Below are 27844 nucleotides of genomic sequence, written 5' to 3'. Positions count from 1 at the left end.
ACAGTGCCACCACATATGTAAGTAGGAACCCATTTCGTCACATCCTCTATAGCACTGTTGATGTTTACGATCCTCTGCCTTGGCCAATCTAGTGGGATAGATATACCATCTGTGTATTACCTTAGGGTAGTTTTCTTTAAATGTTGCATTGGGGGAGAATTTAAGGCCTCTTTGGATATTTTCTGTGCAGGTCTCTACTGACCAGGATCTGCCTAGATCTTCTTCCCATTTTATCATGCTATTAGTTTTTTTATCCCTATCTTTGATATTGAAAATTGGGTATAGTAAAGTAATTATGCCCTTCTTGTGTTCCTTTGTTAAGCACAATGATTCATATATAGTGTTATGTGGTCTCTTTGTGTTTCCCAAAATCTCCTGTACCCTGGATTTGAGTTGTAAATAGTGAAACCAAACATTTCTATCAGGTTCCCCTAGTTCTTCATATTGTTTGAAAGTTATTATCTTGTAATGTATAAGTGTATCTGCAATACAATATAGACCCTTGTTTTCCCACATTCCCTGTAGTTGTGAGCTTGTTAAGGGTGTAGCCTGAGATCGGCTATTAATAATCATATAAGTCTTGGTCAATTTGTCCCATAAAATGATAGTATGGTGTATTGCTACATATTGTCGTATAGATTGAGGTCTATCTTGCTTATCTGTCCATAGCAGTCTATCTAGTCTTCCTACCTCCATGATATCAGTTTCTAGTTGAACCCATTGTGGAGTCTTTGTCGTTCTGTGCCATTGGATAGTTTGGGCCATTCTAGCTGCATAATAATAGGATATTAGATCTGGTAGCCCTACTCCCCCCCCCCCCTGATTTATGTCTGGACATAGTATTTCTTTCATGTAATTAGAAAGAGTCCATGAGCTAGTGACGTATGGGATATACATTCCTACCAGGAGGGGCAAAGTTTCCCAATCCTCAAAATGCCTATAAATACACCCCTCACCACACCCACAATTCAGTTTTACAAACTGGTGAAGTAAGTTTTGTGCTAGATTCTACGTTGATATGCGTTCCGCAGCAAGTTGGAGCCCGGTTTTCCTCTCAGCGTGCAGTGAATGTCAGAGGGATGTGAGGAGAGTATTGCCTATTTGAATGCAGTGATCTCCTTCTACGGGGTCTATTTCATAGGTTCTCTGTTATCGGTCGTAGAGATTCATCTCTTACCTCCCTTTTCAGATCGACGATATACTCTTATTTATATACCATTACCTCTGCTGATTCTCGTTTCAGTACTGGTTTGGCTTTCTACAAACATGTAGATGAGTGTCCTGGGGTAAGTAAATCTTATTTTCTGTGACACTCTAAGCTATGGTTGGGCACTTTGTTTATAAAGTTCTAAATATATGTATTCAAACATTTATTTGCCTTGACTCAGAATGTTCAACATTCCTTATTTTCAGACAGTCAGTTTCATATTTGGGATAATGCATTTGAATTATTCATTTTTTCTTACCTTAAAAAATGTGACTCTTTTTTCCCTGTGGGCTGTTAGGCTCGCGGGGGCTGAAAATGCTTCATTTTATTGCGTCATTCTTGGCGCGGACTTTTTTGGCGCAAAAAAAAATTTTCCGTTTCCGGCGTCATACGTGTCGCCGGAAGTTGCGTCATTTTTTGATGTTATTTTGCGCCAAAAATGTCGGCGTTCCGGAAGTGGCGTCATTTTTGGCGCCAAAAGCATTTAGGCGCCAAATAATGTGGGCGTCTTATTTGGCGCTAAAAAAATATGGGCGTCGCTTTTGTCTCCACATTATTTAAGTCTCATTTTTCATTGCTTCTGGTTGCTAGAAGCTTGTTCTTTGGCATTTTTTCCCATTCCTGAAACTGTCATTTAAGGAATTTGATCAATTTTGCTTTATATGTTGTTTTTTCTCTTACATATTGCAAGATGTCTCACGTTGCATCTGAGTCAGAAGATACTTCAGGAAAATCGCTGTCTAGTGCTGGACCTACCAAAGCTAAGTGTATCTGCTGTAAACTTTTGGTAGCTATTCCTCCGGCTGTTGTTTGTATTAATTGTCATGACAAACTTATTAATGCAGATAATATTTCCTTTAGTAAAGTACCATTGCCTGTTGCAGTTCCTTCAACATCTAAGGTGCAGAATGTTCCTGATAACATAAGAGATTTTGTTTCTGACTCCATCAAGAAGGCTATGTCTGTTATTTCTCCTTCTAGTAAACATAAAAAATCTTTTAAAACTTCTCTCCCTACAGATGAATTTTTAAATGAACATCATCATTCTGATTCTGATGATTCTTCTGGTTCAGAGGATTCTGTCTCAGAGATTGATGCTGATAAATCTTCATATTTATTTAAAATGGAATTTATTCGTTCTTTACTTAAAGAAGTACTAATTGCTTTAGAAATAGAGGATTCTGGTCCTCTTGATACTAATTCTAAACGTTTAGATAAGGTATTTAAATCTCCTGTGGTTATTCCAGAAGTTTTTCCTGTTCCTAATGCTATTTCTGAAGTAATTTCCAAAGAATGGGATAAATTGGGTAATTCATTTACTCCTTCTAAACGTTTTAAGCAATTATATCCTGTGCCGTCTGACAGATTAGAATTTTGGGACAAAATCCCTAAAGTTGATGGGGCTATTTCTACCCTTGCTAAACGTACTACTATTCCTACGTCAGATGGTACTTCGTTTAAGGATCCTTTAGATAGGAAAATTGAATCCTTTCTAAGAAAAGCTTATCTGTGTTCAGGTAATCTTCTTAGACCTGCTATATCATTGGCTGATGTTGCTGCAGCTTCAACTTTTTGGTTGGAAACTTTAGCGCAACAAGTAACAGATCATGATTCTCATAATATTATTATTCTTCTTCAGCATGCTAATAATTTTATCTGTGATGCCATTTTTGATATTATTAGAGTTGATGTCAGGTTTATGTCTCTAGCTATTTTAGCTAGAAGAGCTTTATGGCTTAAGACTTGGAATGCTGATATGGCTTCTAAATCAACTCTACTTTCCATTTCTTTCCAGGGTAACAAATTATTTGGTTCTCAGTTGGATTCTATTATCTCAACTGTTACTGGTGGGAAAGGAACTTTTTTACCACAGGATAAAAAATCTAAGGGTAAAAACAGGGCTAATAATCGTTTTCGTTCCTTTCGTTTCAACAAAGAACAAAAGCCTGATCCTTCATCCTCAGGAGCAGTTTCAGTTTGGAAACCATCTCCAGTCTGGAATAAATCCAAGCCTGCTAGAAAGGCAAAGCCTGCTTCTAAGTCCACATGAAGGTGCGGCCCTCATTCCAGCTCAGCTGGTAGGGGGCAGGTTACGTTTTTTCAAAGAAATTTGGTTCAATTCTGTTCACAATCTTTGGATTCAGAACATTGTTTCAGAAGGGTACAGAATTGGTTTCAAGATGAGACCTCCTGCAAAGAGATTTTTTCTTTCCCGTGTCCCAGTAAATCCAGTGAAAGCTCAAGCATTTCTGAATTGTGTTTCAGATCTAGAGTTGGCTGGAGTAATTATGCCAGTTCCAGTTCCGGAACAGGGGATGGGGTTTTATTCAAATCTCTTCATTGTACCAAAGAAGGAGAATTCCTTCAGACCAGTTCTGGATCTAAAAATATTGAATCGTTATGTAAGGATACCTACGTTCAAAATGGTAACTGTAAGGACTATCTTGCCTTTTGTTCAGCAAGGGCATTATATGTCCACAATAGATTTACAGGATGCATATCTGCATATTCCGATTCATCCAGATCATTATCAGTTCCTGAGATTCTCTTTTCTGGACAAGCATTACCAGTTTGTGGCTCTGCCGTTTGGCCTAGCTACAGCTCCAAGAATTTTTACAAAGGTTCTCGGTGCCCTTCTGTCTGTAATCAGAGAACAGGGTATTGTGGTATTTCCTTATTTGGACGATATCTTGGTACTTGCTCAGTCTTTACATTTAGCAGAATCTCATACGAATCGACTTGTGTTGTTTCTTCAAGATCATGGTTGGAGGATCAGTTTACCAAAAAGTTCATTGATTCCTCAGACAAGGGTGACCTTCTGGGTTTCCAGATAGATTCAGTGTCCATGACTCTGTCTTTAACAGACAAGAGACGTCTAAAATTGATTTCAGCTTGTCGAAACCTTCAGTCACAATCATTCCCTTCGGTAGCCTTATGCATGGAAATTCTAGGTCTTATGACTGCTGCATCGGACGCGATCCCCTTTGCTCGTTTTCACATGCGACCTCTTCAGCTCTGTATGCTGAATCAATGGTGCAAGGATTACACAAAGATATCTCAAATAATATCTTTAAAACCGATTGTACGACACTCTCTAACGTGGTGGACAGATCACCATCGTTTAATTCAGGGGGCTTCTTTTGTGCTTCCGACCTGGACTGTAATTTCAACAGATGCAAGTCTCACGGGTTGGGGAGCTGTGTGGGGATCTCTGACGGCACAAGGAGTTTGGGAATCTCAGGAGGTGAGATTACCGATCAATATTTTGGAACTTCGTGCAATTTTCAGAGCTCTTCAGTTTTGGCCTCTTCTGAAGAGAGAATCGTTCATTTGTTTTCAGACAGACAATGTCACAACTGTGGCATACATCAATCATCAAGGAGGGACTCACAGTCCTCTGGCTATGAAAGAAGTATCTCGAATTCTGGTTTGGGCGGAATCCAGCTCCTGTCTAATCTCTGCGGTTCATATCCCAGGTATAGACAATTGGGAAGCGGATTATCTCAGTCGCCAAACGTTGCATCCGGGCGAATGGTCTCTTCACCCAGAGGTATTTCTTCAGATTGTTCAAATGTGGGAACTTCCAGAAATAGATCTGATGGCGTCTCATCTAAACAAGAAACTTCCCAGGTATCTGTCCAGATCCCGGGATCCTCAGGCGGAGGCAGTGGATGCATTATCACTTCCTTGGAAGTATCATCCTGCCTATATCTTTCCGCCTCTAGTTCTTCTTCCAAGAGTAATCTCCAAGATTCTGAAGGAATGCTTGTTTGTTCTGCTGGTAGCTCCGGCATGGCCTCACAGGTTTTGGTATGCGGATCTGGTCCGGATGGCCTCTTGCCATCCGTGGACTCTTCCGTTAAGACCAGACCTTCTGTCGCAAGGTCCTTTTTTCCATCAGGATCTGAAATCCTTAAATTTAAAGGTATGGAGATTGAACGCTTGATTCTTAGTCAAAGAGGTTTCTCTGACTCTGTGATTAATACTATGTTACAGGCGCGTAAATCTTTATCTAGAGAGATATATTATAGAGTCTGGAAGACTTATATTTATTGGTGTCTTTCTCATCATTTTTCTTTGCATTCTTTTAGAATATTCAGAATTTTACAGTTTCTTCAGGATGGTTTAGATAAGGGTTTGTCCGCAAGTTCCTTGAAAGGTCAAATCTCTGCTCTTTCTGTTCTTTTTCACAGAAAGATTGCTATTCTTCCTGATATTCATTGTTTTGTACAAGCTTTGGTTCGTATAAAACCTGTCATTAAGTCAATTTCTCCTCCTTGGAGTTTGAATTTGGTTCTGGGGGCTCTTCAAGCTCCTCCGTTTGAACCTATGCATTCATTGGACATTAAATTACTTTCTTGGAAAGTTTTGTTCCTTTTGACAATCTCTTCTGCCAGAAGAGTTTCTGAATTATCTGCTCTTTCTTGTGAGTCTCCTTTTCTGATTTTTCATCAGGATAAGGCGGTGTTGCGAACTTCTTTTGATTTTTTACCTAAAGTTGTGAATTCCAACAACATTAGTAGAGAAATTGTGGTTCCTTCATTATGTCCTAATCCTAAGAATTCTAAGGAGAAATCGTTGCATTCTTTGGATGTTGTTAGAGCTTTGAAATATTATGTTGAAGCTACTAAGTCTTTCCGTAAGACTTCTAGTCTATTTGTTATCTTTTCCGGTTCTAGAAAAGGCCAGAAAGCTTCTGCCATTTCTTTGGCATCTTGGTTGAAATCTTTAATTCATCTTGCCTATGTTGAGTCGGGTAAAACTCCGCCTCAGAGGATTACAGCTCATTCTACTAGGTCAGTTTCTACTTCCTGGGCGTTTAGGAATGAAGCTTCGATTGATCAGATTTGCAAAGCAGCAACTTGGTCCTCTTTGCATACTTTTACTAAATTCTACCATTTTGATGTATTTTCTTCTTCTGAAGCAGTTTTTGGTAGAAAAGTACTTCAGGCAGCGGTTTCAGTTTGAATCTTCTGCTTATGTTTTTCATTAAACTTTATTTTGGGTGTGGATTATTTTCAGCAGGAATTGGCTGTCTTTATTTTATCCCTCCCTCTCTAGTGACTCTTGTGTGGAAAGATCCACATCTTGGGTAATCATTATCCCATACGTCACTAGCTCATGGACTCTTGCTAATTACATGAAAGAAAACATAATTTATGTAAGAACTTACCTGATAAATTCATTTCTTTCATATTAGCAAGAGTCCATGAGGCCCGCCCTTTTTTTGTGGTGGTTATGATTTTTGTATAAAGCACAATTATTCCAATTCCTTATTTTATATGCTTTTGCACTTTTTTATCACCCCACTTCTTGGCTATTCGTTAAACTGAATTGTGGGTGTGGTGAGGGGTGTATTTATAGGCATTTTGAGGTTTGGGAAACTTTGCCCCTCCTGGTAGGAATGTATATCCCATACGTCACTAGCTCATGGACTCTTGCTAATATGAAAGAAATGAATTTATCAGGTAAGTTCTTACATAAATTATGTTTTTTGTTGATTATCGCCCTTTTCCCCTGCCATATGAATTTGAAGATTTCCTTCTGCATAGTTTGTAACTCTGTTACCGGTACATTTATTGGGAGAGAGCGAAACAAATAAAGGATTTTGGGTAGTATCGTCATTTTGATAGATATAATTCTGCCATATAATGAAAGTTTATGTTTAGCCCATGTGGCTAGCAATGTTTTAACCTGGTTAAATATAACTGAATAATTTTCTTTATATAGAGTATGCACATTACGTGAAAGGTGTATGCCTAAATATTTGATGGATGTTTTTGCCCAGGAAAAGGCAAAATTAATCTCTAATCATTTTTTAGTGTGATATGGTAGATGGACATCTAGGGCTTCACATTTACTCTCATTCACCTTGTAACCAGACATTGCATTGAATTTACCTATCTCTGAGTATATTACTGGGAGGGAAAGTAAAGGCCTAGTGACTGTGAGGATGACGTCATCTGCAAATAGTGAAATTTTATATTCACTTCCACCTGCTTTAATTCCTGTTATGTTGGGGTTGTCTCTAATTCTCTGTGCTAGGGGTTCAATGCATAATGCGAATAATAATGGGGACAATGGGCAGCCCTGTCTGGTCCCATTTCTGATTGTTATCCGCATTGATTGATAAACGCATCTGGAGTGGAGTACAACTTTTTTAACCCTACATAGAATGGACCCCTTATTCCCACTTTATTTAGGACTGCTAGCATATAATCCCAATTGACCCTGTCAAATGCCTTCTCTGCATCCAAGGTGAGGAACAGAGAAGGCATTCCTGTATTTGATGCCAAATTTATCAAATCTATAATCTTTCCTACATTGTCTGGGTACTTTCTTTGTGCTATAAATCCTATTTGATCCGTGTTTATTACATTTTTGATGGGGGTAGCCAATCGATTCACCAATATTTTGGTAAATATCTTAAGGTCCTGATTTATTAGTGAGATCGGCCTATAATTTTGACAATATTGTTTGCATTTCCTCGGTTTTGGTATAACTGTCACCCTCGCAGTCAATATGTCTTGTGGTATGTCAATCCCCTGCAAAATATTATTAAAGATAATTACTAATTGTGGTACTACAATTTTTTGAAGGTCCTTATAAAAGGAGCCTGGAAATCCATCAGGGCCAGGGGCCTTGTTTCTCTTTAATTCCTTAATAGCTAGGGTAACCTCCTGAAATGTTATAGGTGCATTGAGCAGATCAAGGTCTTCTTGGGGGATTTTTTTTAGTGTACTACTCTCCAGGAAACTATCTAGTTCTTTCTGTTTATCTATCTCAAGTTGAGGTTGTGGCAAATTGTAGAGTGAGTTATAATAGTTAGCAAATTTGTTAGCTATCTGGAGAGGGTCATTAGTAACGGAACCGTTTGCCAGCTGTATTTGTGGAATGGTGCTAGCTCTGGTCATGTCTTTTAACTTGTTTGCTAGCAATTTGTCTGGCTTGTTGCCATAGGTGTAGTATCTAGTATCTGCCGCTTTGAATGAGGAGATTGCCTCCTTTTCAAGCAACAGGTTAAGTTCCTCATTTTTCTTTTTTAATAACTTGGTTGGGCCTCCCCTAGGGTCTCTTATTACCTGTTCCCGAATTGTGGCTATCTCCTTCCTCAATTGTTCTAGTGTGTGGTTATATTTTTTTTAACTTTGGAAGATTCAGCTATTATCAATCCCCTAATGGAAGCCTTCAGAGTGCTCCAAATTATATTTGGGTTGGTTGTAGAGCCCTTATTTATTTTTATGAATTCCTTGATATGTTTCTCAATTTTTTGTTTAAAAACTTCATTTTGGAGTATTTTGGGATGTAAGGCCCAGGACCTAACCCTGCCTGGATTTAAAACTTCCTCTAGATCTATACTCATCATGTCATGATCTGACCAAACTCAATTGCTGATAGTAGCCTCTGTAACCAGGGGGAGTAGAATTTGACTTATTAATATCAAGTCAATTCTAGAACGTGTTCCATGTACTGACGAATAATAAGTGTACTCTTGGGCTCCTTTATTTACTGCTCTCCAACTATCTAATAAGTTGTGGTCTAGCACGTCTGTGGTCTGTGGTCTGTCTTGTATTCTTTTGAGAGTCTGTAGATGTCCTGTCTAATCTATCATCTAGCGTCATATTAAAGTCACCCCCTATGATTGTTTTGTATCTCTTCCAGTATAATAATAGCTTACTTACTTTGGTGAAGAATGTTCCTTGGTGATCATTGGGGGCATAAATGTTCACTAACATAATTGGTGTGTTATGAATCAATCCCCGTACTATGAGATATCTCCCCTCCCTTTCAGAAATTATCTCCTCTTCTTTAAAATTAAGGGAAGCATGTAGGAGTATAGAGACACCTCATTTCTTCTTCTTATTGATAGCATGATATTTAGTAGGGAAAATTTTATCCCAGTATTTGGGTGTTGTGGTGGAGGTAAAATGGGTCTCCTGTATCATCACTATGCTAGCGTTCTGGGACTTATACTCTATAATGGCTTTCTTTCTCTTTATATTAGAATTAAGGCCCCTGGCATTATGTGAGATTATCCTAATCTACATGTTAATTTTTTATTTCTGAGCTAAATAGCATCTGGAAAATCTTTGTACCTATGACCTACTCGGACTAGTGTCGTGTGACCATTACAAATTGAGAGGATACCTTCATATCAGAAATCTCTTAGTAAACTTGCTTTTCTTGACTGCTGTAACTTAACCTTTAAGACTGAACAAAAAAACATATAACACTGTAATATAACACTTAAACTAGGTGCCTTAAACTGCACCGGATACATTCTTTGACCTTTTGGTCAATATTCAACTCTGGAGTAATCTCCTTTTAACTTCTTACTCTCCATATTTTGACTATATATCCTGAGGGAGAGAATATAGCAGCATAAAGATAAACAGAAATAGAAAAAAGGAAAAACTAAAGATAGAGACAATACAATTTGTCAGTACAATTTGTGAACTTTTGACTCTTTCAAATATAACTTACAACCAGTCCAGCTGTGGGAGGTAAAGTTCGTAATCTATTAACATTTTCACCATGAATCCAAGGAATGTAAGATTCATGGGACAGGAGGATTCTCTTCGTTGGAGGAGTTCTGATCTCCACTTGGTGATGTGGCTGGTCTTGATTTTTTCGCATTCCCTTTTTTAGTGGCCACAGACCTTTCTCTCTGAGGCAAGCTTCTTGCTGTCTGCTGTGTGGCCTGTTTCGTAGGTTCTTCCATTGGTATCTCCAGTTTGTTCAAAATGATTTGTCCCTCTTCTAGAGACGAGCAGGAGTACGAGGTGTTTTGATGTGTAAAGATCAACTTAAAGGGAAAGTTCCACCGATATCTTATTTTCTCTCTAATCAGCGACTCCACAATTGGCTTCATTTCACATCGCTTTCTCAGTGTTATGGGAGACATATCGGTGTATATTTGGATGTTGTGTCCTTCGTATGTGATCGACCTGGTTTGTCTCGCCGCTTGTAAGATCAGTTCCTTGACATGATAATAATGTAGTTTAATTATTATGTCCCTGGCTTTGGATTGGGAGGGTTTGGTGAGGGCTTTGTGAATTCTATCAAACATCAACATGTTGATTTCTGTATCTGGAATAAGTTGGTGAAATATCTCCGTTACATCCGCTTGGAGATTTTTGTAGTCCTCTGGGAGGTTTCTGATTCTCAAATTTGATCTTCTGGATCGATTCTCCAATTCTTCCACCTGTTCTTCAAGCTTTTTGATATATATAGCATGATCCAACAAGGTGTGTTTGATTTGGGTGATTTCTTCCGTGATATCATCAATTTGATTCTCCAGCTCTGTTGTCCTCCCCCCTATTTCTCTGATGTCTTTCTTGAGGTCATATATTGCAGTTTTCAACTCCTCGTGGAAGAAGGATTTAATTTGGGTTAACAATTCGTTGTTTGGGATATCTTTTCCCACTGGGTTATCCTCTTCTGTTGATTCTGCCTCAGTATGCTGTGTTGTTGGAGAGGCACCTTTATCTATTTTACGTTTAAGTTGCGACTTGGATAAGCAATCCTTTACTGTTTGATTCCTGCTCTTCATCTTGAAGGTTATCTCCCCTCAGAAGTTATGTTGAAAAATGAAATCAGGAATGCAGATAAATTGATAGTACTTCGCCCTGATTCTCCCTTGCTCACCTCGCCTCCCTCTCCTCCTCCAGCAGTATTATAATAGCATTAATTTAACTGCTAGGTAGCATTCTGTCTACTGATGTCTTCAATGTCTCTCTGAGATCACTCCAGGTTGAATTTTTACATATTTAACCAAACATTGTAGGATTTGGGTATCTCACCAAAATTTGTAAATATTTCTTGATGTCTCAGGGCCTGCCGTTCTAGTGTCAACGTGACATCATATGCCACAGAAAGTCCCACTAAATGTGTCCCAATCTCGCCTTGATAAGGTGCAGAATCAGGTTAGTGAGGTGTAAGATGTTGTCTGCTGTGGCTGCCTTAGAACTGTTATTCAGGACCCTGAATCTGATATTAGTGACTTCTCATGCGCTTTGTCTATTTAAGCATACAGTTAAGTATCCTGAAAATTTTAGTTGCTCTCTACTTTGTGATCTTCCCCCAATGGCTCTCCCCTGTGCTGCAGGGAATAATCTGATTATAATGTAAATCCACTCACAGTGCAAATTTTATGATAATGTGGGATAATGAGTGGATGTGCAGTTCAACTGTGATACTATTAAGGCCTTTAAAATGGCGATTTTCCCGCCACTCACCCTTATGTTACTGAGTCCTGATGTAGTCTCTGAAGTTGTTATATGGCTCCCAGAAGAGTCTGTCACTTTCCCCCAGCTTGTTCTCCTCAGCCTTCACTCCCTGGCAATGATTCCTGAGGCCTCCTCCAGTGTAGAGTCTTCCGGTAAGCAGCCCACCTTTAGTGGCTTTTTGCAGCTTGTTGAAGCCAATCCAAGGATCAGCTTCATGTGTGCTAGCAGGTCGGATGATAGGGACCTGAATTTTATTGGTTTTAGCCCTTTGCTGCAGGTCCTCCGGCCCGGGGTAGGCCGCAGCCAGGGACTTTCCTAGTTTCGGCCTGGTCCTGGGAACCGGACTGCTCGTAAATTGCTCCAAAATGTCAGAAAATTGTCCTGCTGCTTCCCAAAAGTGTTTAGGAGCTGACAGGTCTTGATGATTAGGTCTTTTGGTGCCAAAACCAACTTAAAAAGTACTTATTGTTATGCTTTTTGCTCAGAGCTTAAGCTGAAAGCTTCCTCTCAGCTTGCTGGCTAGCTCCGCCCCCCTCCTCCCTTTATAAGGGAAAGTGTCATTCTCTATAACAATCTTTTGTCTGGCTTCATATGGTTAAGGAGCACGATCAGCGCTAACTTACCATATGAAGGTAGATGCCTTCTGCCCCCAGCTGCAGTCTCCACTGTCTAAACTGACAGCAGGGACCGCAACATGTGCCTCTGTGTTGGACGTAGGTACTGCACTGGGAAAAGTACTGTGTGATATAGTACCTACATCTAGTTTGCACAAGGGGTTTGAAATATATTCATCTGATTAATGAAATAAAAAATGTGGGTTTTATGTCCCTTAAATATGCTAACTTAAAGTGCTCAAACTTTCAGTTGTTTATCCAGGAAAAGATAAAGGTGCAGCAAATTCTGTTGGTTCACAAGAAAGTGTAGTACGTAAAATTAACATCTAGCAGCCTCTTTCTGTAACATAACGGAAAAACTGATTGGAGCCTGCCACAACATAAAGAGAACAGCATCAGTTAGTTATGGCAAGCTTGCCTTGCACTCACTCTCTGAAGCCTCTCACACTGTTCTAACTGGGAAGCACTATACCTCTTTTATCACATTGTTCTGATTTCAGTTAACCCCTTAACGACCGAGGATGTACCAGGTGTGTCCTACAAAAAATGGTCGTTAACGACCAAGGACGTGCCTGGTATGTCCTTAGGGGTTTCAAGTGCTGGAAGCGATCGTGATCACTTCCAGTCGCTTTCAGGGTATTGCAGCGATGCCTTAATATTGAGGCATCGTGCAATACCCTCTGCTAAGCAACCGATGCAGCTCTCTGCATCGGCCAGCGATGGTACCGATCGTTGGTGGTGTGGTAAGGATAGGAGGGAGGCGGGTGAGCGGTCCATCGCTGGAGGGGGTGGGAGGAAGGCGGGAGGCTGTGTGAGTGGGCAGGAGCGGGTGGGAGGGGGCCGGAGCGGGTGGGACCGCTTACACTACAGACAAAGTGTAAAGTGGGGAGGGAGAGTGGGATAATAGGTAGTAGAAAAAATATCTGGAAGGGATTAGGGTGGTAGGGGAATGAGGGTGAGCAGCTACACTACAGAAAACATGTTTATTTAGAGATTAAAAAAAAAATAAGCAAAAAAATATAGGAAACTGGGTACTGGCAGACAGCTGTCAGTACCTAACATGGTGGCTAATAGGTAGAGGGGGGAGCTATTTGTGGGGGGGGTCAGGGCGGTTGGGAGGTAAGGGGGGATATTACCATGCAGAAAATATATTCATTTTTTTTTAAAAAAAAAAACTTTTATTTTTATACTGGCAGACTTTCTGCCAGTACTTAAGATGGGGGTAACCTTTTGGGGGTGGGGGAGGGAAGAGAGCTGTTTGAGAGGGGTAAGGGGGAAATCAGGGGGTGAGATTTGTCAGGTGGGAGGCTGATCGCTACACTAAAGCTAAAATGAACCCCTTCACTGCTGGGCATAATACAAATGTGGTGCATAGTGGCATTTAGCAGCCTTCTAATTACCAAAAAGCAATGCCAAAGCCATATATGTCTGCTATTTCTGAACAAAGGTGATCCCAGAGAAGCATTTACAACCATTCATGCCATAATTGCACAAGCTGTTTGTAAATAATTTCAGTGAGAAACCTAAAGTTTTGGTGGTGAAATGGTGGCATGAAATATACCAAAATGGGCCTAGATGAATACTTTGGGTTGTCTACTTAAAAAAAATATATACATGTGAACGGTTATTCAGGGTTTCCTGACATATATCAGTGTTACAATGTAACTATCGCTAATTTGGGGGAAAAAGAAAATGGTTTGGAAATAGCAAAGTGCTACTTGTACGTATTGCCCTATAACTTGCAAAAAAAAGCAAAGAACATGTAAACATTGGTATTTCTAAACTCAGGACAAAATTTGGAAACTATTTTGCATGGGTGGGGTCAAATTTAGAAAAAGTGTGTGTTTTTTTCAAAGTTTTCATCATATTTTATAATTTTTTTTATAGTAAATTATATGATAGGATGAAAATAACGGTATCTTTAGAAAGTCCATTTAATGACGTTAAAAACGGTATATAATATGTGTGGGTACAGTAAAATGAGTAAGAGGAAAATTACAGCTAAACACAAACAACGCGGAAATGTAAAAACAGCCCTGGTACTTAACGATAAGTAAATTGAAAAATGGTCACTAAGGGGTTAAACAGTTAAATGAGCAGAATTCTTGTGAGCAAAAATAATTTGAAGAAGCTTAAAACTAAATAGAACATGAAGGACCAATATGGATAGAGAAAAGAGTCTATTTGTTAACCACCACATGTGTCATCAGGAAGGTGCAGTCAGATTAAAGGTCATTGAGTAAAACTTCTGCATATTATGTGAGTTAGCTTGTTTTCCAGCATTTGAGTGTGTATCAGTTGGTATAATATGTACATACAAACACAGGCTGATTCTTACTCTCTGTTTTGTATGTTAGACCTCCCCAGTACAAGACTATTGTCCTTGAGAGAGGACCAGATGGCCTAGGCTTCAGCATTGTTGGAGGTTATGGAAGCCCCCATGGTGACCTGCCAATATATGTGAAGACAGTGTTTTCAAAGGTAAACAATGACAATGCATTTTAGTAATTACCTTTGAGCAAGCAAATGTGTTAGTGACATTTTTAAATTGCATTTATATTGTTTGTATTATTTTAAATGATAGTTCTAAAACTTGTATTAGTCTGTAAGTCCCTATTATCTGACCTTTGTTTCCATCTTAATACGAGGAGAGTCCACAGCTTCATTCATTACTTGTGGGAAATACAGAACCTGGCCACCAGGAGGAGGCAAAGACACCCCAGCCAAAGGCTTAAATACCTCCCCCACTCCCCTCATCCCCCAGTCATTTTTTGCCTTTCATCTCAGGAGGATGGCAGAGAAGTGTCGGAAGATTCAGAGTAGTCTCTTATGGAGGGTAGTACTCTTTGGAATGGGACTGGAGTTTTAAGTAGTCTTGTCAGCCTCTCAGTGAGAGCATTGGCGAATGTTAGGGTCTGGAGATGCAGGGAGAATCTTTCTGCGAAACATCTAGTCTTGTATTAACAGCTCCTTAAGCAATCAGTGTTGACGAGTTTCACTGCCTGCTTTCTATCACTCAAGTCCATGTCAGGCGCGATGCTACAACACTGTCAAACTTGAGAGGCCGTGTTCCTGTTCCATAGCGTAGATTCTGGTAAGATCGTTTAATTTTTTATACCTGTAATGATAACGCAAGAAGACAGGGTCACAGTGTGACTTCTTTTATCTGTATAGAATCAAGGGTTAATATCTCCGGAAGGTGATTATTGAAAAGGGGGGGATTTATACATGATTACTTTATTGTGTTTTTTTGCTGAGACATGTGTGAGATGTGGCTCTGGCAATGTGTGAACATTCAGGTTCTAACTTCATTTTGATTTCTGTGCAGCCTGTTTAGTTTGGCGCACTATTTCTCTGCTGCAGGGGCAGTCCTGCATGGCACTCCATGTGACCGGGTGTGGCCTCATTCTCTTCCTTTTCTTGACTGTCAGGAGACGAAAGCGGTTTCTCTGTGGGCCTGTGTCATAGGAGGTGGTGAGTGCCCCGGCCATTGGGGTATCAAGGTGCTATTTATTTTTTCTATAGTCCATATTAAAGGCGCAAGCTATGGAGGACTCTGATGTATTAGAGGGTACTCCCTCTTTGCCAAAATCTAATGCCTGTGTTTATTGTGAGGAGGCTACGGTATATCCGCCTGCTCAACTATGTTCCACATAAAAAGAACAATATGTTTAGTACCACTGAGCTGTCCACTGCTGAGGGGGTCTCTGTCCCGCGAGGTGCGTTCCCTACTATCATCTCCGATTACACATGCAGCTCCCCAGTGCACTACTAATCCTCCTGCGGGAGGGACCCTGTGGCCCCCAGATTTTGCTGATCAGTTGCAAATGGCTATGTCTGCGGCCTTCAGTGCTTTACCTTGCACTGCTAAGCGCAAGCGAAAGTTTAAACATTGGTATTCTTCCCAGGGGTCATCTACTCCATTGGATGTATCTGAGACTAGATTATCCGCTGATGCAGGGGACTCTGGGTCGGAATCTTCGGCCTCTAAACCTCCGGCTGCGGAGGAACCAGACTTTAGGTTAAGGATGGAGCACTTAAGCTTTTTATTAAAAGAGGTGTTAGCTACTCTAGAGGTTACGGAACCGAAGTTAACGGAGGAACCTTCTATTCCTAAGCTTGATAACAGGACAGGGTGGTGCCCCAGGCTTTCCCGGTTTCCGTAAAGATGGCGAATATTATAAAGAATAAAACTGAAAAGAAAGAAACCCAGCGCATCCCAATCTAAGGGTAAAACTGTTTTAATCAAAAGAAGATTGTGCACAATAAAAATACACTTACAAAATGTAAGATCAATAAAAGCAAGATAAACAACACTCCTAGTGTCCTTAGGTCCAGAGTCAACCAGGGAAAGATGGTAAACAAGATTGAGCCGTGTCCGTGGTATGCACCTCACCAGTTTGGAGAAACCGCTTCCTGGAGTCGGTGAACGTCAATGACGTAGGAGGTGTGATGACCTCAACACATTTCGTCCTATAGCGTTAGGATCTTCTCAAGAGGATTATGTGGAGGAGCTGGCTGAACTGCTAAATAAATGCTGTCCAGTACTCTGATGGGTTGGAGTCAATGCTTGATAACATACAAATGCTGAATAAAAATACAAGTGGTATCAGTTGATACATGTTATAAACAAAGTTAAAGGGACACTGAACCCAAATTTTTTCTTTTGTGATTCAGAAAGAGTAGGCAATTTTAAGCAACTTTCGAATATACTCCTATTATCAATTTTTCTTCGTTCTGTTGCTATCTTTATTTGAAAAAGAAGGCATATGAGCTTTTTATGGTTCAGTGCCCTGGACAGCACTTGTTCATTGGTCGGTTAAATTAATCCACCAATCAGCAAGAACAACCCAGGTTGTTCACCAAAAATGGGCCGGCATCTAAACTTACAGTCTTGCTTTTCAAATAAAGATACCAAGAGAATGAAGAAAATTTGATAATAGGAGTAAATTAGAAAGTTGCTTAAAATTGCATGCTCTATCTAAATCACGAAAGAAAAATTTGGGTTCAGTGTCCCTTTAATACTGAGCAAACACAGAGATGTAGCAATAATGTGTGAGTGATAAAAATAAGTAAATAAATAAGTAAATCAAAACTGGAATGTATAATATAAAATACATAGTAACACATATTTGGATAAAAGCGACATAAAAGGAGTGTTCACAATGGGTATATAGAGAAACACGTGAAACCTGTCTGTAAGGGGTCTATTTGCGGCCAAGAAAATACCTGTTTTACCTAGTAACCTAGATAAATTAGGACCAAACTAATAAGCAAATAGGTGGAACATATAGAACAAATTATTGTACAGAATATCGGACAAATAAAATAAACTAAATAAGAAGTGGGTCGCAGAAGTGGACTATAGGTGAACACTAATAAAAGAAAACAATAAAAGAAGGCCAGGTGTGTGTGCACAAAATGTACACTAACTCCTGAAAATAATTAAAATGGTTAAAAGTAATTGTAAAACATATAAAGACTTTTTGAAAAAACAAAAATACAAATAGTTAGCAAATCATAAAGCGTATTACGTGAAGGCATTAAGGTCTTTGGATGTGCTGAGCCAATTAGTTGCCCCAATGTTGGGAGTGGGGCAGGGGGGAATAGTTCTCAGTTTAGAAGGGGCCAACAGATTCTTAAGATCCCTATTCTTTTTGTAGGTAATAATGGGTTTGTCTGGTAAAGTGCATCCCAGCCTTAAGTATGCCCCAGTGTGAATTCAGAATATGTTCAATAGATTTGCTACCCTGACTATAAGTAGTGATAAATCTGTTATATTATCCTATGTTTGTCTCTTCTTAGTTAGGGGTGGTTGTAACATAGTTCTTCTATCCATATGTTGGACTTTCTTAACTTTATCAAGAAGGGCGGTTTCGTATCCTTTTTCAACAAATCTATTATAATTTTCATAGTCTGTAGTTAGGGTAGGAAGGTGACCGCTTTTAGCGTTGAGTAGTCTGTTACTATCAGTCGCTTTACAAAAGTTTGGCACTTTGGGAAGGTGCTAAAACGTGGTAATGCTGGGATGAGGTTCTAAAATAAAATTGAACTTGTCTTTAGTGATGATATTGATGATAGCTGCAGTGAGTATCCCCAGGAGAATATTATAAAGAATGAATGAGAGAGAATTGGTTCATCTTTCTCGCCTTTTCTTCACTTAAGAAATTGTTCCCGGTTCCTGATTCTCAGCTAGAATTGTGGGGATCTGTCCCTAAGGTGGATGGAGCTATCTCCACACAAGCTAAGCGCACCACTATCCCAATTCAAGGATAGTTTGTCTTTTAAGGAACCCATGGATAAGAAATTAGAGACCCTGTTAAGAAAGATGTTTCAGCACACAGGGTTCGTATTTCAGCCTGCAGCGGCGGTCGCTGCGGTGGCGGGAGCCGCTACCTATTGGTGTGACTCTCTGTTAGAGATGATTGAGGTGGAGACTCCCCTCGATGAGATACAGGAAAGAATTAAGGCCCTGAGGGTAGCTAATTTGTTTGAATGCCAAGACGACAGGCTTTTCTGTTCTAACCCAGAGAGCCCTGTGGTTGAAGTCGTGGTCTGCTGACATGACATCGAAATCTAGATTACTTTCCCTTCCATTTAAGGGAAAGGTTCTTTTCGGTCCAGGCCTGGACTCTATCATATCCACGGTCACAGGGGCAAGGGTGCCTTTCTACCACAGGATAAGAAGAATAAATCTAAGGGTCCTAATTTTCGTCCCTTTCGTTCAGACAAGTCCCAAAGAAAGCAGCCTGCCACAAAGCCCGAGCAGTCCAAGGGATCTTGGAAACCATCTCAGTCTTGGAATAAAGCCAAGCAGAGCAAGAAGCCCGCCGAAAAAAAATCGTCATGAAGGGGCTGCCCCTGATCTGTCTCGGGATCTCGTAGGGGGCAGACAATCTCTTTTTGCGGAGGCTTGGACGAGAGTCGTGCAGGATCCTTGGGTTCTGGAGGTTATTGCCCAGGGTTACAGAATAGGTTTCAAAACTCACCCGCCCAGGGACAGATTCCTCTTGTCAAATCTATCGTCAAGACCAGAGAAACGAGATGCCTTCCTAGAGTGCATGAGGGATCTCTCCTCTCTAGGAGTAATTGTACCGGTACCTCTAGCAGCAAGAAGTCTAGGGTACTATTCAAACCTTTTTGTGGTCCCAAAGAAGGAGGGCACATTTCTCCCGATTCTAGACCTAAAGTGCTTAAACAAGTTTCTGTCGGTCCCATCATTCAAGATGAAGACGATAAAGTCTATTCTACCCTTAATTCAACAGGGTCATTTCATGACTACGATAGACTTGAAGGACGCTTACCTTTATGTGCCAATACACAAGGATCACTTCAAGTTCCTAAGATTCACTTTTCTGGACCAGCACTTCCAGTTTGTAGCTCTCCCCTTCGGTCTGGCTACTGCTCCAAGAGTCTTTACAAAGGTTCTGGGAGTTTTGCTTGCGGAGGCGAGATCCAGAGGTATTGCAGTAGCACCTTATCTGGACGACATCCTGGTCCAGGCTCTGTTCTGCTGGCTGGCAGAGGACCATTCGAGAGTTCTTCTTCAATCTCATGGATGGAAGATAAACTCAGAAAAGAGTTCTCTGATTCCCAGTACCAGAGTGGAGTTCATGGGCACGATAATAGACTCCATATCCATGAAGATATTCCTGACAGACCAGAGACATTGCAAAATTGCCTCCAGCTGTCTTGCCCTTCAGACCTCTTCAAGGCCATCTGTGGCCCGGTGTATGGAGGTGATTGGGCTCATTGTATCCAGTATAGATGTCAGTTGTGCATGCTGAGGCAATGGAATGGCGATCACTCAGATCTATCCCAACAGATCTCTCTGGACATCCGGTCTAGGCAATCCCTCTCTTGGTGGCTCCGTCCAGATCAGCTGTCCCAAGGGACATTGTTCCTGAGACCATCCTGGGAGATTGTAACTATGGACGCAAGCCTCTCAGGATGGGGAGCTGTTTGGGGTGCCAGGAAGGCACATGGCAGGTGGAATCAGGAGTTGTCGCTTCTTCTGATCAACATCCTGGAACTTCGAGCGATCTCCAATGCTCTGAGGGCTTGGCCCCTCCTGGGTTTGTCCCAGTTCATCAGCTTCCATTCCAGTCAGACAACATTACAACAATGACTTACATCAACCATCAGGAGGGAACAAGAAGCTCCCTAGCCATGAGGGAAGTATTTTGGATTCTAGAGTGTCCAGAGACCCACAACTGCTCACTGTCAGCAATCCACATCCCTGGTGTGGACAACTGGGAAGCGGATTTTCTCAGCAGACAATAGTTTCATCCGGGGGAATGGTCTCTTCACCCAGAAGTGTTTGCAGAGATTTGCAACAGATGAGGGACTCCAGAAATAGATCTCATGGTGTCCAGAGTCAACTTCAAGCTACCCAGATATGGGTCGCAGTCCAGGGATCCCCAGGCAGAACTGATAGATGCCTTAGCAGTGCCTTGGGGATTCAACCTAGTCTACATATTTCAACCGTTACCACTTCTACCTCGAATAGTGGCCTGCATCAAGCAGGAGCAAGCATCAACTATTCTGATTGCTCCATCGTGGCCGCGGAGGATATGGTTTGCGGATCTGATGGGGATGTCATCCTCTCCTCCATGTAGGTTGCCCTGTTGCAGGGATCTGGTGGTACAGGGCCCATTTGTGCATCAAAATCTAGATTCTCTGAGGCTGAATGAGTAGAGATAGAACGCTTAATCTTAGCCAGGAGAGGGTTTTCTGAGAGTGTGATTGATACTCTCATTCAGTCAGGAAGCCGGTCACCCGACGCATCTATCATAAGGTGTGGAGGACCTACTTACTCTGGTGTGAGTCTTGTGGATATTCCTGGCATAAGGTCAGGGTATACAGGATACTTTCCTTCCTCCAGGATGGCTTGGAGAAGGGACTTGCCGCCAGCTCCTTAAAGGGACAGATTTCGTCTCTCTCTGTGTTGTTACACAAGAAGCTCGCTGAGCTTCCTGATACACAGTCTTTTGTTAAGGCTCTATCCAGGATCAGGCCTGTATTTAGACATTCTGCTCCTCCTTGGAGTTTGAATCTGGTTCTTACGGTTTTGCAGAGGGCTCCGTTTGAGCCTATGCATTCTCTTGACAGATACTGTCTTGGAAGGTTCTTTTTCTACTGGCTATTGCTTTGGCACGCAGAGTCTCTAAATTGGTGGCCTTGCAATGTGAGCCTCCTTACCTGTTTTTTTAAGCCGATAAGGCTGTCCTTCTCACTGGGTTGGGATTTCTCCCTAAGGTTGTGTCTGATCGCAACATTATTCAGGAGATTGTAGTTCCTTCCTTGTGTCCTAACCCTTCTTCAAAGAAACGGTTACATCATAACTTGGATTGTGTTTAGAGCTTTGAAATTTTATCTTCAGGCTACGAAGGATTTCAGACAGACCTTTGCATTGTTTGTTGTCTATTCAGGGAAGCTTCTTCCACTTCCCTATCTTTTTGGCTGAGGAGCATGATTTGCTTGGCTTATGAGACAGCGGGACATAAGCCTCCTCAGAGGATTACAGCTCACTCAACTAGAGGTGTAGCGTCTTCTTGGGCCTTCAAGAATGAGGCCTCTATGGAGCAGATTTGTAAGGCGGCTACCTGGTCCTCCTTACATAAGTTTTTCAAATTTGACATTTTTGCTTCGGCTGAAGCAGCTTTTGGGAGAAAGGTTTTGCAGGCTGTGGTGCCTTCAGACTAGGGTCCGCCTCTCTTTTACCCTCCCGTTTTCATTCAGTATCCTCTAGAGCTTGGGTATTTGTTTCCCACAAGTAATAAATGAAGCTGTGGACTATCCTCGTATTAAGATGGAAAACATAAATTATGTTTACCTGACAATTTAATTTCCATCTGAACGAGGAGAGTCCACGGCTCCCGCCCAGTTTTCCATTGGGCGGACCTAAATTTATTTTGTGTTTCTTCTGGCACATTTATACCCGAGATATTTTTCCGACTTTTCCTTGTTCCCTCGTCAGAATGACTGGGGGATGAGGGGAGTGGGGGAGGTATTTAAGCCTTTGGCTGGGGTGTCTTTGCCTCTACCTGGTGGCCAGGTTCTGTATTTCCTACAAGTAATGAATAAAGCCGTGGACCTCTCCTCCTGCCAGCACCCCCCAGCCTTTTGTTGTTGAGGTCTGATACTAGTAATCTTGCAAACAGTGCTGTTGAAAGATTTGAGCAGCAGAGAGGAAACTACTTGGCATATGCATTTCATGTTCTTAGGAGCTAGTTTTTAGCACAACATAATAAGAGCTTAACTCTTGACAGCAAAAGAACAAATTAGGGAAATAATCACCCCAAGTCTACAATGTAATATAATACAGGTAATAGATGGCTCAATGTTGCAAGTTTGAATAAATAATTAATGGAATTTAAGAGTGTCACTATTGCATTTGGTTGGTCATAAGCAATCCATTACATACATTGCTTTTTAAGTTGCAGACAGATGTCTCTATAATAATTTCAATGTTTGCTTTAAATGTTTTCATGTATTTGAATCCCAGATTAGTAGCACTAATAGTATATGTCTAAGTGTCAGTGTTTATAAAGTTATTTATATCATGGCTGCGTGTTCAGTCATTAACATAAAAAAATGTGCCACTGACTCCCTAAGGGAAATCCATTGTGGCACCTAGTATAAAAAGTTGGACACACCTACTTTAGAGTAAATATTGTGTGATCATATGCTGCCTCCCTTACTGTAAAATACTGTATCCTATTCTTTTGTTCAAGTAAAACACACCCTGAATTCTCCTAATCCCTCTTCTGACTCCCACACCTCTGCATGAAGGCTGCATCCCTTCTCTTTGTTCCTTGTGACATAGAGACCTCAGATGTTTTGCACTTTTTAAAGTGAAGAAAATTATGACTTTAGGTAGCTAGACAGTACTATCCAGTTTAATGATCAAGTAATTGAAAATTCCAATTTCAAATGTTTCCCCCAAATATTTGAATATATATATATATATATATATATATATATATATATATATATATAGAGAGAGAGAGAGAGAGAGACAGAGAGAGAGAGAGAGACTAAAATACATAAGAGAAATGCATGAACTGTGGACAGATGGTGCTTGATAGCCCACCCTATGGGATGGTACCCACCCAAGTTTCGGCTTCTTCTTTCTTCTGAATCTGTGCTTTCCACAGAAGAAGAGAACTTCCCTGTAGTACATCAGTCTGACCCCATCCAAAAGCAGCCCCAAATACCCAGCAATTTTTATATGAATGGATTTGTACAGCTAACCCCAGGTGCAGATCTCCGCCAGTAAGAGCCTTGTCAGTGGAGGTGCAGCTATATCCCTCTAGGCACAGTGAGCAAGGGTCCACCTCTGGTTGGCCCTGTTACCCTAAGGGAGACTAAAATACATAAGAGAAATGCTCAACCAGGGACAGATGTTTTTTTGGAAAGACAGGGCTCTATAGTGTGTGCTGGTATAATAATAATATAATAATTAATAATAATTTAATAATAATTAAACCAGTGGCCAGTTTGTGTTTCCTAACTAATTATCTTTGCAAGGGTTTTTTGTATATTATTTTTAACATATTATTAATAATAGTTCTATTCATGTTTCAGGGAGCAGCATCAGATGATGGACGTCTGAACAGAGGAGACCAAATAATTGCTGTGAACGGACAAAGCTTAGAAGGAGTGACTCATGAAGAAGCAGTTGCAATCCTCAAGAGGACAAAAGGAACAGTCACTCTGACTGTGCTTTCCTGATTAATAAAAAGAAATTGCCTTTTTTGGGGCCTTTTGGGATTCAGCGGTAACCACTTTTCTTTGTAATAAGGGAAGTACCACTGTAGGTTATCTGTGTGGCAAGTAGAGGCGGTAATGCTATAAGAGGGCCTGTTAATCTGCTTCTGTTTAACCTGACTTATTTACATCACATTAGCTAAAGATTTTACATGATTCCCAGTTTAGGGTTGTGTGCAGTCTGAGTGACTAGTGCTTTCAGTATTATTATGAATCTGTCCCTCTTTTAAAGATAGTCAGTCTCCGTAATCTAAAACTATTGCAAAACAACATTTTTTGTGATTTTAACAAAATCATGAAAAAAAACAAGAAAACCAAGTTATCTATTTAGTTTTATAGATGACTCTGAGAGAATTTTCAGTATTTTTAAAGTTGAAACGCAGCCGTTGTACTGATCAAATTAGTAGTTGTATTTCCGAATAATTAAACACTGAAGTTTTTTTCAAGGCATTTATTTTGTCAAAACGTTTTGTAATGTTACCAAACAAGCAGTCTAATTATTCTGGTACTACAAACCTCAAATGTAATCATCACTGTTTACTGCTTTATTTTTAACAAATATGAAAGCTTCTGTTGCTAAACATATAACTGAAGGAATATTGAGCTATGCTGCCTTTCTCAGACACTTTTTATTTTGTATTATATGCCTACATTTATTTGTCAGTCAGTTGCATAAAAATGTATCCGTATTTAAAGATTTCAGTGTATTAACCAATGCATTTCACCACTGACAATAATGGTTTGCAGTGATATACAAATCTAGAATACAGTTTATAAAAATGTTTTTTTATCAAGTGTTTGGTTCTGGTGTCATTTATCTTGACAATGTCACCATAGTTCATTTTAAAGCTTAAACAATGTTGTGCAGTGTTTTAGTAACAACTGTTCAGAAATTCCAGTAATTTGTAGAAAACATTCTTGGAATTGATATTATGAAGGCTACATTTCATATCATTGCTTGCCTCCCACGTCCTTTATAGTGTGATTTCTAATCACAAGACCGTGGTTTCTTTAAGTTTATTCATTCTAGAACACATACAATTTTTTTTTTTTTTAGGAAGAATATATGTATTTAAGGAACATTTTATTCAGTGTTTATATTTTGCTTTCTACAAACGTACTGTGATATTTATGTTGGAGTTTTCCTACCATATCCTACAGGTGCAGACAACTGTAGGATTTGTGGGATTCGTACATTTCCATTTCTGAAGCCATAACCTGAGCCATTTTTGTAGACATAATGTTCTGCAATATGATTTATATGATTTCTTTATGAATGATTACAGGTGGATAAATAGTTACTGTAAAACAAAAGCTGTTAATTGTTTAACAAACCCGTTGGATATAATGCATATCGTACTAAATATTAGTTTAATACACAATACTGAAAATGCATACTAAGCTATCTCTCGTAAGCTTTGAAAATGCATTTATAACCTCTTTTTGGTTGACAAATGAATACTGTGTTTTACAATATAATGCTGCCTATTCCAGACAGAATCATTTTCTGTAATGCTTTTTCTACATATTGAAGTTATATGTAACCTAAAAGTAAACATTAGAAAATATTTCTATCAATGAGATATCAGACATTACTGCTATTTACATGACCTTGAAGAGACATACATGTGCATTTTATTATTGCACTATTGCATATAGCTTTGTGTTTTAATCCCTGAAAATGATCTTTTAAAATGGCATGTTCTATCTGAATCATGAAAGTTTCATTTGAACCTTTATGTCCATTTGATGTGAAATATGGCACAAACATATTAATTGCAGAAATCTGAACAATCTATTTTATTGATCTAAATTAAACATAACCACTTTATTTGGCAGTTTATATCATTTTAATGCATTTCTTTATGTACACTTTTTAGAAAAATGGGGAATTTACTCTGGAATAAATATATTATTGTCTAACATTAAATCTATGTGTTAAATAAGTCACTTGTAATGTATATGTATTTGTAGTTCAAGCACTGTACAGATATTTTGATACTGACACTATATTCTTACGAGATTACAATTTTATGACACCACTGTTTTCTTTACATAGAAAATAATAAAGTTGTAGATTAATTGTGTTCTTTATTTTGTGATTATTTTTTATAATGATTTATTATCATTTTATTTATACTGATATGTATGTGCTACCTGCTTAGAACACATTTTTATTTATACTGATATGTATGTGCTACCTGCTAAGAACACATTTAAAAAATATCAGAGTAAGCTCAACAGAGTTATGCCAAAGTGTATACCCACCAACAAGCACACTAAAGAAGCAGAAGTGGTTCTCATTATACATAAAGGGACACACACTACTGTAAAATGTGTTCTCCTTTTTTTTTATTATTTGTTATACTTTATGCAGATTATTACATTTATGGGACATTATTCCTTTATGTTTATTTTAGTATTTGAAATAAGTTTTTGTTTAATAAGCCATCACCTGTTCTTCTCAAGTATATATCCATGTAAATGGGCTGGCCCTCCAGAAACAGCAGACCTGGTCATGTTATCTACTTTTGTACAGATAGTCTAATCGACGCTGTGAATGTTCTATCAGAAAACCCAGCTATTTCCGATACATAAAAATATCTTGCTATTGGGAGGATCATTTACAGTTAACTCCTGTTTACATAACGTTTCTTCAGAACATATAAACATATTTATATTTTTTAGTATAGTTGGTGGGGTTTTTTTTAAATTACAAAATTAAGGTAAAGGAACTATTTGCAAACAATTGAATACACTCCAGCAGCTAAAATGGATCATTGTGAACACATTAAAGGGGACAACATTTGACAGTACAATCTCCCTAAAAACATGTAATGGCATATGACCTACTAATTATCTTACAATATATAATGTGTGATCCGCTAGCTCTGTACGTTCCGTTGTGAAAGTCGTAAAGATGTAGTTCCATTTATGAACACAGTAGCTTGCTTCGGATCTTCCATATTTCTGGACAAGTTGGTAAGAATACTGAAGTTGTATTACAAGTTATAAACTTTTCAGTCAAACAAACATTTTCCGTCAGAGCCCTAAAGTAGCTTTACACGTTCACATTGTTTTTTCCCATTGGTCCCAATTCATTGAATTGCTGTGCAAATATATACAAAACTATTGTATATAAGCTTGGATGATTCTTTTGCTTCACTTTCAAACCATTCCAATCATTTCAATATCAACAAATTTAGGGTCAGATTACAAGTGGAGCAATATTTGTGCTCCACTGAGTAATACCAGCACACACTAATGGTATTACACGTTGACAGCAATGCGATCTCAAGCCCATGATCGCATTGCTGGTAAGCATTGTGTTAACGAGAGTGCGCTTCCATAGTCTCCTATGGGAGCTTCGTTCTCATGCCGCCAGAGACGACATCAGAACATCATGCAGCGATGGCAGAAATATTATATATGTATATGATTATATACATATATATTGATGTGTATATACCCCACTCCCGCCAACTTAACCCCCAAAATACTGCCTAGTGCAGTTATTTTATTAAAAAATAAAAATGCTACAATTTAGATTTTTTTTAATAAATACACTACACTGTAGTTTGGAGCACATTTATAAAATTAACAAGAAATCTGATTTCTGGTTAATTTTATAAGTGCTAATTGCTACCAAGCGCTAATTGCTACCAAGCGCTAATTGCTACCGCCTTGTTTGCTCAAAAATATATTTCAATAGTTATACTCCACCGTCTCCTGAGCCTACCTAGATTTACTCTTCAATAATGGATATCAAGAGTACAAGGCACATTTGATAATATAAGTAAATTTTCAAATTGCATGCTCTATTGACTTTACTATCCCTTTAAAGAAGTATATACAAAGTTCCTGCTCTGTGTCCCTTCTTATTCTTAAAGGGTCAGACCAATTCTGGTCTTTAATACTTGTACTAAACTTAAGGGTGGTGCTAGACCATAACTATTTTTTTTTTTGGACAGCTAGGTCTGGTGGGGGACCTCATCTACAACCTTTTCCTACATTTTATTATC

At 39.4% G+C, this 27844-nt stretch overlaps 1 protein-coding gene across 1 annotated transcript in view; it reads left to right on the top strand.

The window, feature by feature from the left end:
- MPDZ (multiple PDZ domain crumbs cell polarity complex component) overlaps positions 1-25909 on the top strand; it is a 754223-nt gene extending 728314 nt beyond the window's left edge. Inside the window, exons 50-51 of the mRNA XM_053699987.1 lie at positions 14408-14531; positions 23640-25909. Of these exons, the coding sequence (XP_053555962.1) occupies positions 14408-14531; positions 23640-23786 (271 nt within the window). The 3' untranslated portion in view covers positions 23787-25909. The remainder of the gene's footprint in view (positions 1-14407; positions 14532-23639) is intronic.
- Positions 25910-27844: the final 1935 nt, after the last annotated feature.

Source organism: Bombina bombina, chromosome 2 (genome assembly GCF_027579735.1).
Source record: "Bombina bombina isolate aBomBom1 chromosome 2, aBomBom1.pri, whole genome shotgun sequence".
Classification (NCBI taxonomy): Eukaryota; Metazoa; Chordata; class Amphibia; order Anura; family Bombinatoridae; genus Bombina; species Bombina bombina.
Note: the sequence above shows the minus strand (reverse complement) of the source record. Positions and strands in the feature narration are given on the sequence as shown.